At 35.0% G+C, this 12807-nt stretch overlaps 1 protein-coding gene across 2 annotated transcripts; it reads left to right on the top strand.

Annotated features, from left to right (window-relative positions):
• The first annotated feature begins 237 nt into the window (after window positions 1-237).
• Window positions 238-8156, top strand: LOC149876023 (uncharacterized). 2 transcript variants are annotated; one of them, XM_090075863.1, is made up of 5 exons: window positions 238-309; window positions 3970-6990; window positions 7248-7313; window positions 7575-7631; window positions 7788-8156. In XM_090075863.1, the coding sequence occupies exons 2-5, from the start codon at window positions 3999-4001 to the stop codon at window positions 8105-8107; spliced, it is 3435 nt and encodes a 1144-aa protein (XP_089931989.1). In that variant the 5' UTR covers window positions 238-309; window positions 3970-3998; the 3' UTR covers window positions 8108-8156. The 2 variants fall into 2 exon arrangements, with proteins under 2 accessions (XP_089931989.1, XP_089931990.1); XM_090075864.1 differs by lacking the exon at window positions 238-309 and having other exon boundaries at window positions 1633-6990.
• Window positions 8157-12807: the final 4651 nt, after the last annotated feature.

Genomic DNA, 12807 nt, shown 5'->3' with positions numbered 1-12807 from the left:
CGAGACTTAGTTTTTTTTTGGCTCAATTTGTGATTAAGTGAAGTTCTAGTCTTGAAAGTGTGCAAAGTGTGGGCCAATCTGGTGGCTGGAGTGATGACACGTGAATGCTGGAAATTCCAGACTTTGAGCGGATTCAGCGTACATAGAAAGAAAATGTAACATTCACGTGGGTCTCTCCTAAGCTTGCCATTGGTCGGTCTGCTGGCCTTAAGTACCCCCCCCCCCCCCCTCAACGTCACGTTTGCTCAACTTTCTCGGTCTTTGGCGCCCAAAGAAAGCTCGAGGAAGGATAAAAATGGCGAGGTTTCGGTACTGCGTTTTCTGTTTTTCCTATTTGTTTTTGTTTGTTTGTTTGTTTCGTTTGTTTGTTTATTTATTTAATCGTTTTTTTGTTTGTTTCGTTCGTTTGTTTGTTTGTTTCGTTTGCTTCGTTTGTTTTGTGATGTTTTGTTTTCCCTTCTTGATGGCACAAAACAGAAGCAAACAAGACTTTCGGTTATATTCGGTTATATTCGGTTCAATAAAAGTTTGTTGGTTTCTGCACAACAACAACAACAACAACAAAAGTCCCTCTGTCCCTCAAAAGCAGTTTCTCCTCTGTCCTAAAGAAGAGCCTCTTTGTAATCGATCTTGTCTGAATGCAGCTCTCCTTTTGCCTACAGGTTTTTATTCCAACCCTTTTGTTGTTGTTAGTGCCATGTTGTTGTTATTGTTATACTCTGTAAAAGCAGTTGTTGCTGTTGTACTTGTTTGTTGTTTCTAAAGACACTGTTGTTGCTGCTGTTAGCGCTGTTAGTAATCACCCACTTGGCTTGTATTTTTGTTTCTTGTTTTTGTTTTTTGTTTTATTTATAAACACTCTCTGAGTAAGTGATGCTGTTGCTGTTGTTGTTGTTACAGTTGCAATGAGTGTTTGTTAATGTTCCCCACTTGGCTTTGTTTATAATCTATTTTATTTTATCAACACTCTCTGAGTCAGTGATGGTGTTGCTGTTGCTGTTGTCGTTATTATGCTTGCAATGGGAGTTGTTACTGTTCACCCACTTTGCTTGTTTTGTTTTTGTTTCTTTATTTTATCAACACCCTTTGAGCCAGTGATGCTGTTGCTGTTGTTGTTGTTATAGTTGCAATGAGTGTTGTTAATGTTCACCCACTTTGCTTGTGTTTTTGTTTTTGTTTATCAACACCCTTTGTGTCAGTGATGCTGTTGCTGTTGTTCTTATTACAGTTGCAATGAGTGTTTGTTAATGTTCACCAACTTGGCTTGTTTATAATCTATTTTGTTTTATCAACACTCTCTGAGTCAGTGATGCTGATGCTGTTGTTGTTATTGTGCTTGCAATAAGTGTTGTTAATGTTCACCCACTTTGCTTGTTTTGTTTGTGCTTTTGTTTTTCTTTATCAACACCCTTTGAGTCACTGATGCTGTTGCTGTTGGTGTTATTATAGTTGCAATGAGTGTTAATGTTCACCCACTTTGCTTGCTTTATTTGTTTGTTGCTTTTTTTTTTATCAACACCCTGCGAGTTAGTGATGCTGTTGCTGCTTTTGTCATTTTACTTGTATTTATAGTTGTTACTGTTCAGCCACTTTGCTTGTTTTTTAATCTGTTTTATTTTATCACCACACTCTGAGTCAGTGATGATGTTGCTGATGCTGTTGTTGTTATTTTACTTGCAATGATAGCTGTTACTGTTCAGCCACTTTGCTTGTTTTGTTTGTTTGTTTGTTTGTTTTTTTTATCAATATCCTCTGAGCAAGTGATGCTGTTGCTGTTGTTGTTGTTATAGTTGCAATGAGTGTTTGTTAATGTTCACAAACTTGGCATGTTTATAATCTATTTTATTTTATCAACACTCTCTGAGTCAGTGATGCTGATGCTGTTGTTGTTATTATGCTTGCAATAAGTGTTGTTAATGTTCACCCACTCTGCTTGTTTTGTTTGTGCCTTTGTTTTTGTTTATCAACACCCTTTGAGTCACTGATGCTGTTGCTGTTGGTGTTATTATAGTTGCAATGAGTGTTAATGTTCACCCACTTTGCTTGCTTTGTTTGTTTGTTGCTTTTTTTTTTATCAACACCCTGCGAGTTAGTGATGCTGTTGCTGCTTTTGTCATTTTACTTGTATTTATAGTTGTTACTGTTCAGCCACTTTGCTTGTTTTTTAATCTGTTTTATTTTATCACCACTCTCTGAGTCAGTGATGATGTTGCTGATGCTGTTGTTGTTATTTTACTTGCAATGATAGCTGTTACTGTTCAGCCACTTTGCTTGTTTTGTTTGTTTGTTTGTTTGTTTTTTTTATCAATATCCTCTGAGCAAGTGATGCTGTTGCTGTTGTTGTTGTTTTAGTTGCAATGAGTGTTTGTTAATGTTCCCCCACTTGGCTTGTACTTCTGTTTTCTGTTTTGTTTTGTTTTTGTTTTTTTTGTTGTTTTTTTTCTCAACACTCTCTGAGTAAGTGATGCTGTTGCTGTAGTCGTTGTTATAGTTGCAATGAGTGTTTGTTAATGTTCACAAACTTGGCATGTTTATAATCTATTTTATTTTATCAACACTCTCTGAGTCAGAGATGCTGATGCTGTTGTTGTTATTATGCTTGCAATAAGTGTTGTTAATGTTCCCCCACTCTGCTTGTTTTGTTTGTGCCTTTGTTTTTGTTTATCAACACCCTTTGAGTCACTGATGCTGTTGCTGTTGGTGTTATTATAGTTGCAATGAGTGTTAATGTTCACCCACTTTGCTTGCTTTGTTTGTTTGTTGCTTTTTTTTTTTATCAACACCCTGCGAGTTAGTGATGCTGTTGCTGCTTTTGTCATTTTACTTGTATTTATAGTTGTTACTGTTTAGCCACTTTGCTTGTTTTTTAATCTGTTTTATTTTATCACCACTCTCTGAGTCAGTGATGATGTTGCTGATGCTGTTGTTGTTATTTTACTTGCAATGATAGCTGTTACTGTTCAGCCACTTTGCTTGTTTTTTTTTGTTTTTGTTTTGTTTGTTTGTTTGTTTGTTTTTTTATATATCCTCTGAGTTAGTGATGCTGTTGCTGATGCTGTTGTTGTTATTATGCTTTCAATGAGAGCTGTTACTGTTCACCCACTTTGTTTGTTTATAATCTGTTTTATTTTATCAACACTCTCTGAGTCAGTGATGCTGATGCTGATGCTGTTGTTGTTATTATGCTTGCAGTGAGAGTTGTTACTGTTCACCCACTTTGCTTGCTTATTGTCTATTTTATTTTGTCAACACTCTCTGAGTCAGTGATGCTGATGCTGATGCTGTTGTTGTTATTATGCTTGCAATGAGAGTTGTTACTGTTCACCCAATTTGCTTGTTTTGTTTTTTTATTTGTTTTTTTGTTTGTTTTTGTTTTGCTTGTTTTTTTTTATCAATACCCTCTGAGTCAGTGATGCTGTTGCTGTTGTTGTTGTTGTTATAGTTGCAATGAGTGTTTGTTAATGTTCCCCCACTTGGCTTGTACTTTTGTTTTCTTTTTTGTTATGTCAACACTCTCTGAGTCAGTGATGCTGATGCTGTTGTTATTATGCTTGCAATGAGAGTTGTTACTGTTGTAGTTATGTCTGTCATTTGTCCTTGTTAGCAAGTTCTATTTGCCCTCTCTTGCCTTTTTTCAACACAGTTTCTTTCTTTGAGTCATATGGTTGCGAGATCCTCTCAAACTCCATCTCTTTATTTATTTGTTTCTTTTCTTTTTCTTTTTTTTTTTCTCATTCTCCTTCTCATAATAGCAATCACTGCTGCCACCATGCATGTAATGCTAGTTGCTCTCATTCTTTTTCATTTGCTAGTGGAAACTTTGTTTCTTCTTGTTGCTCTCTTTTCTTTCTTTTTTTCTCTTTTGCAGAGGATTCGAAAAAACACAGCTCTTCCCTGCAGTTGTAAACATTCCAGGATTGGATGCAGGCAGAAGAAAAAAACTCTCACTGACTGGTTTCCTTTTTTTAGCAAAAACCGTTGCAAACAAACACCTGAACATGTCTTCTTCACAAGAAAACAACTCTGTTGTTGCTTCTTCTCCAAACTCTAAAGCAAAAAAAAAGAAAAGAAAGCAGTCACAAGAACAGAGAGACTTAAAGCTCAAAAACAAAGTCAGGGCCGCATTAGTTGCAGCGTGTGGCTCCGTAAACAGGGTTGTACCTTTCTATGGTACCAAGAAGAGGTACGCTGTTAGCTGTCCGATGCCTTTGTGCAAACATTCGTCCACAAGCATTAAAAGACACTTGACTAAAAAAGATCATTCTTGGACTTTGGATGAAGCTTCCATCTTTTACTCTGCAATGGTCAGGAAGTTTCAGCATGCTCGTCTCGAACGCAAGTCCGGCTGTCCAAAACCTTACCCCTGTTTGCAATGTTGGAAGTATTACGACCGACTGGACATACACTTGAAAGAGACTCATTTCTACGATTCCAAGATGATCAAACAAAAGATTGCAGAGGCAAAGCGATACGACAACGAGAAGCTCTATGTCCCTCAATTTATTCGACCTGCCTTCTTTGGTATTAAGCCAGTAGCTGAACAAGCGTCTGCATCAGGCTCTGCATCCTCTGCTCCTGGGCCTTCCTCCTCTTTTTCTTCTCCGGTTCTTTCCTCTGATCCTCTTTTAAGCTTGCCCTCACCAGTTGCTGGTTCGTCCGAGGCTCCTTCTGCAAACCAATGCACCTCTGTAGAAAACAAAGAGCTGAACACCGAATCCGTCCTTGACTCTGATTTCGATTCCTTAGAGCACTTGGTTTCCAGCTCCTATGTCTTGACCGAAGAAAAGAGACTCTTGTTTCAGCTGGACAAAGATGCTTTTCACTTTTATTACCAGTCAGCAGATGAGCTCTTCAGAGACTTTGAAAAGTGGCTTGTGGTAGCCAACAACAACACTTGGTCACAAGCAAAGATCTACAAAAATGCAGTTGTGGAAATATTGACTTGTTGTGACAGCACGTTGACGCTGCACCCAAACGCCCTCACCAATTCCAATGTTTTGGAGGATAGATACTTCTCCTTGCACTTTAAGAAAATTCAGCTCAATTCCAAGCTGAGTGAACTTGACCAAACAAAAGCCATGTCTTGTCACACGTTGTACAACCGCCTCGTCTCCCTTTGTCTCCTGTTTCGTTTCAGTGAAGCCAGAAACGTCTATTTCGGACTTTCTCATGAGGCCATCCGACGTTTGCGCTGCAAGGTGGATGAGTTGCGAAAAGTGCTGAGGCCCTTTCGTTCTTTGAGGAGGAGCCTTGTGAAAAGAAGAAAAAGCATCAACATCATCAATGTCAGTTTGCTGACCGAATATGGCAAGTCTGCATACGTAAGAGACTTAGTGGAATCGATTAGAAAGGCGTCTCTTCCGCTGACTAGAGACAATGCTGTGTCTCTACGAAACCATCTTCTGCTCTCTGTCACTGTAATTAACAGTTTAAGAAAATCTAACATTGCTCTTTTAAACATTAGAGACTACATGGCTGCTGAGAAGAGTGAGTGTGGATATTGCATTGTGCAAGAGCGCTACAAAACAGCATACAAGTACGGAGCCAAAAACATTCTAGTGCCGAACGACTTGAAAGTGTTGATCGATATTTATTTGCTGAGATACAGAGACCTTCTTGTCAACGACTCTCACTACATGGCTGCAGACACCAAGACTGTTTTGGAGTTGAGCGACTGCTACAGGCCCCTTTTTCCTTCGGTGAGAGCCAACAAAGACGAAGGTGTGACACTAGGTGCAACTAGAGTGCCTGTTTACCAGATGGGTTCCTCTGCTATCACCTCTAGCCTGACGTCCTGCTTCAGAAAAAGCCAAGTAAACATTCCCATGAAGCGTCTTACTCCCACTTGCATTCGCGGTTCGATAGCCACTTACTTTGCCAACAACAGCAAAGAAGATCGCGAGCGGTTTGCTACACTCTACATGAAGCACAGCAGACACACAATGGATAGCTTTTATGTGTCCCAGTGGAACGCTGCAGAGGAGTTGCGCTTTGCCCTGGGCATCGGACAGTCCTTCGGAGTCATAGAGTCTTTGACTGTTGAAAAGTCTGAGAGACCACCAAAGGAGGAGAAGGATGTGATGGACTGGCTCCGAACTAATGCAGAGGAGTACGGTTTTCATGATGTTGAGGACATTTTTGAGGAAGATTCAGACTCCGGTTCTGACTCTGAAGAATGTGCTGCTACTTTCGGTTGTACCACAGTGGTTCCATTTTCTCCAGCTGTAGAAAACAATGCTCCTTTAGAGGACAGCAACGAACATGTTGTAGATTTCTTGTGTGAACCTAGCTCAACTCCTGTTTCGTCTGTTCCTTCTGAACAAACAATCGCTGGTCCAGTTCTTGAACTATCCTCTGCTCTTGCACAACTAGTTCCTAATGAACAAGCTGTTTGTATGGATGTAGATCAGACTCTAGCTGTTCCTGTTGGCACAGCTTGTTCTCCTCTTGCATTAACATTATTTCCTGATGAACCGGATTTTATTGAACACCATGCACAACTTTCTCCAGTTTACTTTAGTGAGCAAGTGGTTGCCAAACCTGTTTCTGCTGCTCCTGCTCAACAAGTTGCTTTCAGTCCTTCAAAAGAGGTCTTTTCTGTTCTGCTGGAAACAGTGTCTAATGTTGCTTCACAGCAAGATAATCTTATGGCTGTCACACGTGTTTTCCATGCTCCTCCTGAAGCTGCTCTTCTTGAACCTGCTCTTCTTGAACCTGCTCTTCTTGAACCTGCTCATAAGCAAGTGGTTGCCAAACCTGTTCATGTTGCTCCTTCTCTGCAAGTTGTTTTTAATCCTTCAAAAGAGGTCTTTTCTGTTCCTCTGGCTCCTAATCTTGTTGCTCGTCAGCAAACGATGGCCAAACCCAGTTTGTTTCTTTCAGCTGTTCCAGTCCAACAGGCTGGTACTGTTCTTGAAAAACAGCCCTCACCTGGTGCTGTTCAATCTGTTGGTAGTCTATTTAGCCAAAGTCTTGCTTGTACATCCAGAGGTAAATTCTTTTTGATTTTTGATTTTTATGCAAATCTCAACACGCTTTCAAAAAATAAAAATGCCCAAATTAACTCCTTGCCCTATTGTTATTGTTAAAGCTGTAAAAAAAAAAAAAAAAAAGAAAAACAATAAAAAAAACAAAAAAAAAAACAAAAAAAACAACACAGAAGTGTGTATGTATTTGTTGCAGGACTAATTCTGTGATTGCTTAAATGTTTACACAAGTGAATGATACTAAAACTGATTATGTTTTAGAAGTAAAAGATCCAAGAAGAAAAAAAATCAAGTTGGAAATGCCATCTTTTACTCAAGAACACATCGGTAATGTAAAACCTAATTTATACAAACATATATAAACACAAACCTCTTCTTGCACAATTTCAGATGGTTAACTGTTAATAAAAACTAGCCATCATTGCTAAGTGCACTTTTAGAAAGTTGTGTCTACCCGATTTCTAATGATGAAGTTAGAAACATCACCGTTAGAAATCATGCACAGCTTGTTATTATCTCTAACACTTAGAAACTGTTGATGGTTTTTTTATGAATTAGAAAAATGAACATGGTTTTATTTTATTTCAGGATCAACTCAGCCAAGAACAAAGGAAAACAAAGCAGAAGTTAGCCAATGCCAATTAGGTAATCTTTCAAAAACCAGTTATTGCTATCAGTGCAAACAATAAGGTCAACAAAAAAAACAAATAAAAAAACAAAATTAATCTTGTCATGCTTCAGAACCAAATGAATATTCGATTTAATCTCTTTGTGTTATGACTTGAGTTTGTAAAATTTTAGATGAAATAGTTGAAAAGCTGAATGCTTGCCCTGGCCACAACGAATGGTTCAACACCAGAAGTTTTCCTCGATGTGCAGCTTTAGTGTTGGCATACATCTTGCAAGACGTGTTTACAGATGTAAGCTCAAGTTGCTCGTACAAAGATTACCTTGGCATCTTGGCAAATCATAGCAGTGACAAGCTCATTCATGTCTTGCAAAAGTACTCCTACCGAAGCCATATTAAAGACAAAATTAAAAACATGAAGCTAAAAATTCAAAAAGAGGGTAGTTTAGAAAAGTTTGTTCAATATGGCAATATAGTGAGACCATTTATGTAGTTTAGAAAAGTTTGTTCAGTTTGGCAATAAAGATGGGCCTTTTGTGTAGTTTGTTTTCTCTATGCTTTTGCAAATATATTTATCTGTTTCGCTAAATACATAATAAACAAGAAGTTCTGTTAAACTGTTCTCACATTTCTTATTTAAAGATAGTTCAAACTTTTTTTATCTTTAAAAAAAAAAAAAAGTCGTTTTGTTATTCTGTTAACACTTTTAATAGAGTTGCATTTAGAATTACTTCTGATGTTTTTAAGAGTTTGTTAAAAAGCAAATTAATATTTTCTGTGATGTTAAACTGCATAAGTGAAATTTAAAAAAGGAAAACTGCTCCAACCATTTTTCGGAAAAAGAAATCAAAAAGTTCCTTATTTTAAAAGATCTAGACATCCATTTCTTCTTCAGCAAAATAGCGAGGCTTTTTTTATGAACTCTTACTCTCTATTTTTTCATATATTTACACAAAGGATTTTATTAAGTTCAATGTAAACATACATAGAAGTATATTATGTTTTTTTTTTTGTTTGTTTTTTTTTTATGGTGTCTAACTTTTGTTTCACTTCTATTTTATTTTACGTTTATCTTGTATTTTATCATGCCTTATTGGTTTTTGCGTTTTGTGATGTCAAGCTGCGTAAGCTAAACTTAAAAGAGGAAAACTACGCTAACTTTTCTTTGAAAAAATATTCAAAAAGTACCTTAAAAGAGAAAGCACACGAATTTAAAAAGTTGTATCTTGCCATCCAATTCTTCTTCTGCAAAGTAGTGAGGCTTTTGCTCTCTAATTTATCTCTATTTACGCAAAGGGTTTTATTTCAATGTAAACACGTATAAAAGAATACTTTGTTAAAAATAATGTTAAAGGAGTTGCGTAAAAAAAACGTCTGAATAAACTTTCTTTACAAAAAAAAACAACTAAGAAACAAGCGCGCCTAAGAAAAACCAGATCGCGATTCACTAAGTCAATAGACGAAAGAAACAAACTTTAAAAAGTCTTTCTAGACAACAAATTCTATTTTTGGCAATGCAGTTTTTGTATTTATGCAACCTATCTTTTGTTTCACTTCTACTTTATTTTACGTTTACCTTGTATTTTGTCTTGCCTTTTTGCGTTTTGTGATGTCAAGCTACATAATCTAAACTTAAAAGAGGAAAACTAGGCTAGTAGAATATTATGTTGTTGGTTTTATATGCAGCCTAACTTTAGTTTCATCTATATTTTGTTTTGCGTTTATCTTATATTTTATCTTGTCTTTTTGAGTTTTGTGTTTTGTGATGTCAAGCTACATAAGCTAAACTTTAAAGACCTTTTTTTTGAAAAACTATTCAAAAACTACCTTTAACAAAGTAGCGAGGCTTTTTATGCACTTTTACTCTCTAACATACCTATATTTGCGCAGAGGATTTTATTTAACTCAATGTAAACATACATAGAAAAATATTGTTACCCGTTTATTTTATGCAGCCTAACTTTAGCTTCATCTGTATTTTATTTTACGTTTATCTTATATTTTATTTTGTCTTTTTGAGTTTTGTGCTTTGTGATGTCAAGCTACATAAGCTAATGTTAAAAGAGGAAAACTACGCTAACCTTTTTTTGAAAAACTATTCAAAAACAACCTTTAACAAAGTAGCGAGGCTTTTTATGCACTTTTACTCTCTAACATACCTATATTTGCGCAGAGGATTTTATATAACTCAATGTAAACATACATAGAAAAATATTGTTACCCGTTTATTTCATGCAGCCTAACTTTAGCTTCATCTACATTTTATTTTACGTTTATCTTATATTTTATTTTGTCTTTTTGAGTTTTGTGTTTTGTGATGTCAAGCTACATAAGCTAATGTTAAAAGAGGAAAGCTACGCTAACCTTTCTTTGAAAAACTGTTCAAAAACTACCTTAGACATAATCTAGATTTAAAAGAGGAAGACTACGCTATTTTTGCTTTGAAAAAACTTTCGAAAACCACCTTAATCGATAGAGATAGCACACGATTTTAAAATGTTGTATCTAGTGATCCACTTCTTTTACACCAAAGTAGCGAGGCTTTCTATGCACTTTTACTCTCTAACATAGCTATTTTTGCGCAAACGATTTTATTTATTTCAATTTAAACATGCCTAGTAGATTATTATGTTGTTGGTTTTTTATGCAGCCTAACTTTAGTTTCATCTATATTTTATTTTGCGTTTATCTTATATTTTATCTTGTCTTTTTGAGTTTTATATTTTGTGATGTCAAGCTACATAAGCTAAACTTTAAAGAGGAAATTTACGCTAACCTGTCTTTGAAAAACTATTCAAAAACTACCTTTAACAAAGTAGCGAGGCTTTTTATGCCTTTTTACTCTCTAGCATACCTATATTTGCGCAGAGGGTTTTATTTAATTCAACTTAAACATACCTGTTAGATTATTATGTTGTTGGTTTTTTATGCAGTCTAACTTAAGCTACATCTATTTTTCATTTTACGTTTGTCTTATATTTTATTTTATCTTTTTGTGTTCTGTGATGTCAAGCTACATAAGCTAATGTTAAAAGAGGAAAGCTACGCTAACCTTTCTTTGAAAAACTATTCGAAATCTATTTTTGAGATAATCTAGATTTAAAAGAGGAACACTACGCTAATTTTGCTTTGAAAAAACTCTCGAAAACTACCTTATTCGATAGAGATAGCACACAAGTTTAAAAAAGTGTATCTAGTCATCCACTTCTTCTACAGCAAAGTAGCGAGGCTTTCTATGCACTTTTACTCTCTAACATTATGCATTTTACTCTCTATTTTTGCGCAAAGGGTTTTATTTAATTCAATTTAAACATGCCTAGTAGATATTTTATGTTGTTGGTTTTTTATGCAGCCTAACTTTAGCTACATCTATTTGTCTTATATTTTATTTTATGTTTTTGTGTTCTGTGATGTCAAGCTACATAAGCTAATGTTAAAAGAGGAAAGCTACGCTAACTTTTCTTTGAAAAACTATTCAAAATCTACCTTTGAGATAATCTAGATTTAAAAGAGGAACACTACGCTAATTTTGCTTTGAAAAAACATTCGAAAACTACCTTTATTTTATCTTGCCTTTGTTAGTTTTGTGTTTTATTATGTCAAGCTTCATAATCTAATCTTAAAAGAGGAAAACTGCGCTAACTTTCCATTGAAAAAGTACTCAAAAAGGACCTAAATCGATATAGATAGCTCACGATTTTAAAAAGTTGCATATAGTCATCTTCTTCAGCAAAGTATCGAGGCTTTTTATGGATTTTTACTGTCTAACTTTCCCATATTTGCGCAAAGGAATTTATTTAGTTCAACTTAAACATGCCTAGTAGATAATTATGTTGTTTGTTTATTATGCAGTGTAAACTTTGTTTCATCTATATTTTACGTTTATCTTATATTTTATTTTGTCTTTTTGAGCTTTGTGTTTTGTGATGTCAAGCTACATAATCTAAACATAAAAGAGGAAAACTACGCTAACCTTTCTTTGAAAAACTATTCAAAATCTACCTTTAACAAAGTTGCGAGGCTTTTAATGCTTTTTTACTAACATACCTATATTTGCGCAAAGGATTTTATATAATTCAATTTAAACATGCCTAGTAGATTATTATGTTGTTAGTTTTTTATGCAGCTTATCTTTAGTTTCATTTATATTATGTTTTAGGTTTATCTTATATTTTATCTTATCTTTTTGAGTTTTGTGTTTTGTGATGCCAAGAATTTTAAGCTAAACTTAAAAGAGGAATGCTACGCTAACCTTTCTTTGAAAATCTATTCATAAACTACCCTAGACAAAAGCTAGATTTAAAAGAGGAAAACTACGCTATTTTTGCTTTGAAAAAACTTTCGAAAACCACCTTAATCGATAGAGATAGCACACAATTTTAAAAAGTTGCATATAGTCATCCACTTCTTCTGCAGCAAAGTAGCGATGCTTTTTATGCACTTTTTCTCACTAGTTTGCTTATATTTACGCAAAGGAATTCATTTAATTCAATCCAAGCATATATAGAAGATTATTATGCTATGATTTTTTTTTTCTTTTATGCAGCCTAACAATTATTTCACCTATATTTTATTTTACGATTAACTTTTATCTTACTTTTCTTTTTTGAGTTTTGTGTTTTGTGATATCAAGCTACATAAACTAAACTTTAAAGAGGAAAACTACGCTAACCTTTCTTTGAAAAACTATTCAAAAACTACCTTTAACAAAGTAGCGAGGCTTTTTCTCTCTAACATACCTATATTTGCGCATAGGATTTTATTTAATTTAATGTAAACATACCTAGTAGATTATTATGTTGTTGGTTTTTTATGCAGTCTAACTTTAGCTTCATCTGTATTTTATTTCACGTTTATCTTATATTTTATTTTGTCTTTTTGAGCTTTGTGTTTTGTGATGTCAAGCTACATAAGCTAAACTTAAAAGAGGAAAGCTACGCTAACCTTTCTTTGAAAAACTATTCAAAATCTACCTTTGAGATAATCTAAATTTAAAAGAGGAACACTGCGCTATTTTTGCTTTGAAAAAACTTTCGAAAACTACCTTATTCGATAGAGACAGCACACAAATTTAAAAGTTTGTATCTAGTCATCCACTTCTTCTACAGCAATGTAGCGAGGCTTTTTATGCACTTTTACTCTCTAACATACCTATATTTGCGCAAAGGATTTTATTTAACTCAATGTAAATAT

Source organism: Hydra viridissima, unplaced genomic scaffold, assembly GCF_058129835.1.
Source record: "Hydra viridissima isolate aposymbiotic clone 2 unplaced genomic scaffold, HvirCarnegie_v1 scaffold_55, whole genome shotgun sequence".
Lineage (NCBI taxonomy): Eukaryota > Metazoa > Cnidaria > Hydrozoa > Anthoathecata > Hydridae > Hydra > Hydra viridissima.
Note: the sequence above shows the minus strand (reverse complement) of the source record. Positions and strands in the feature narration are given on the sequence as shown.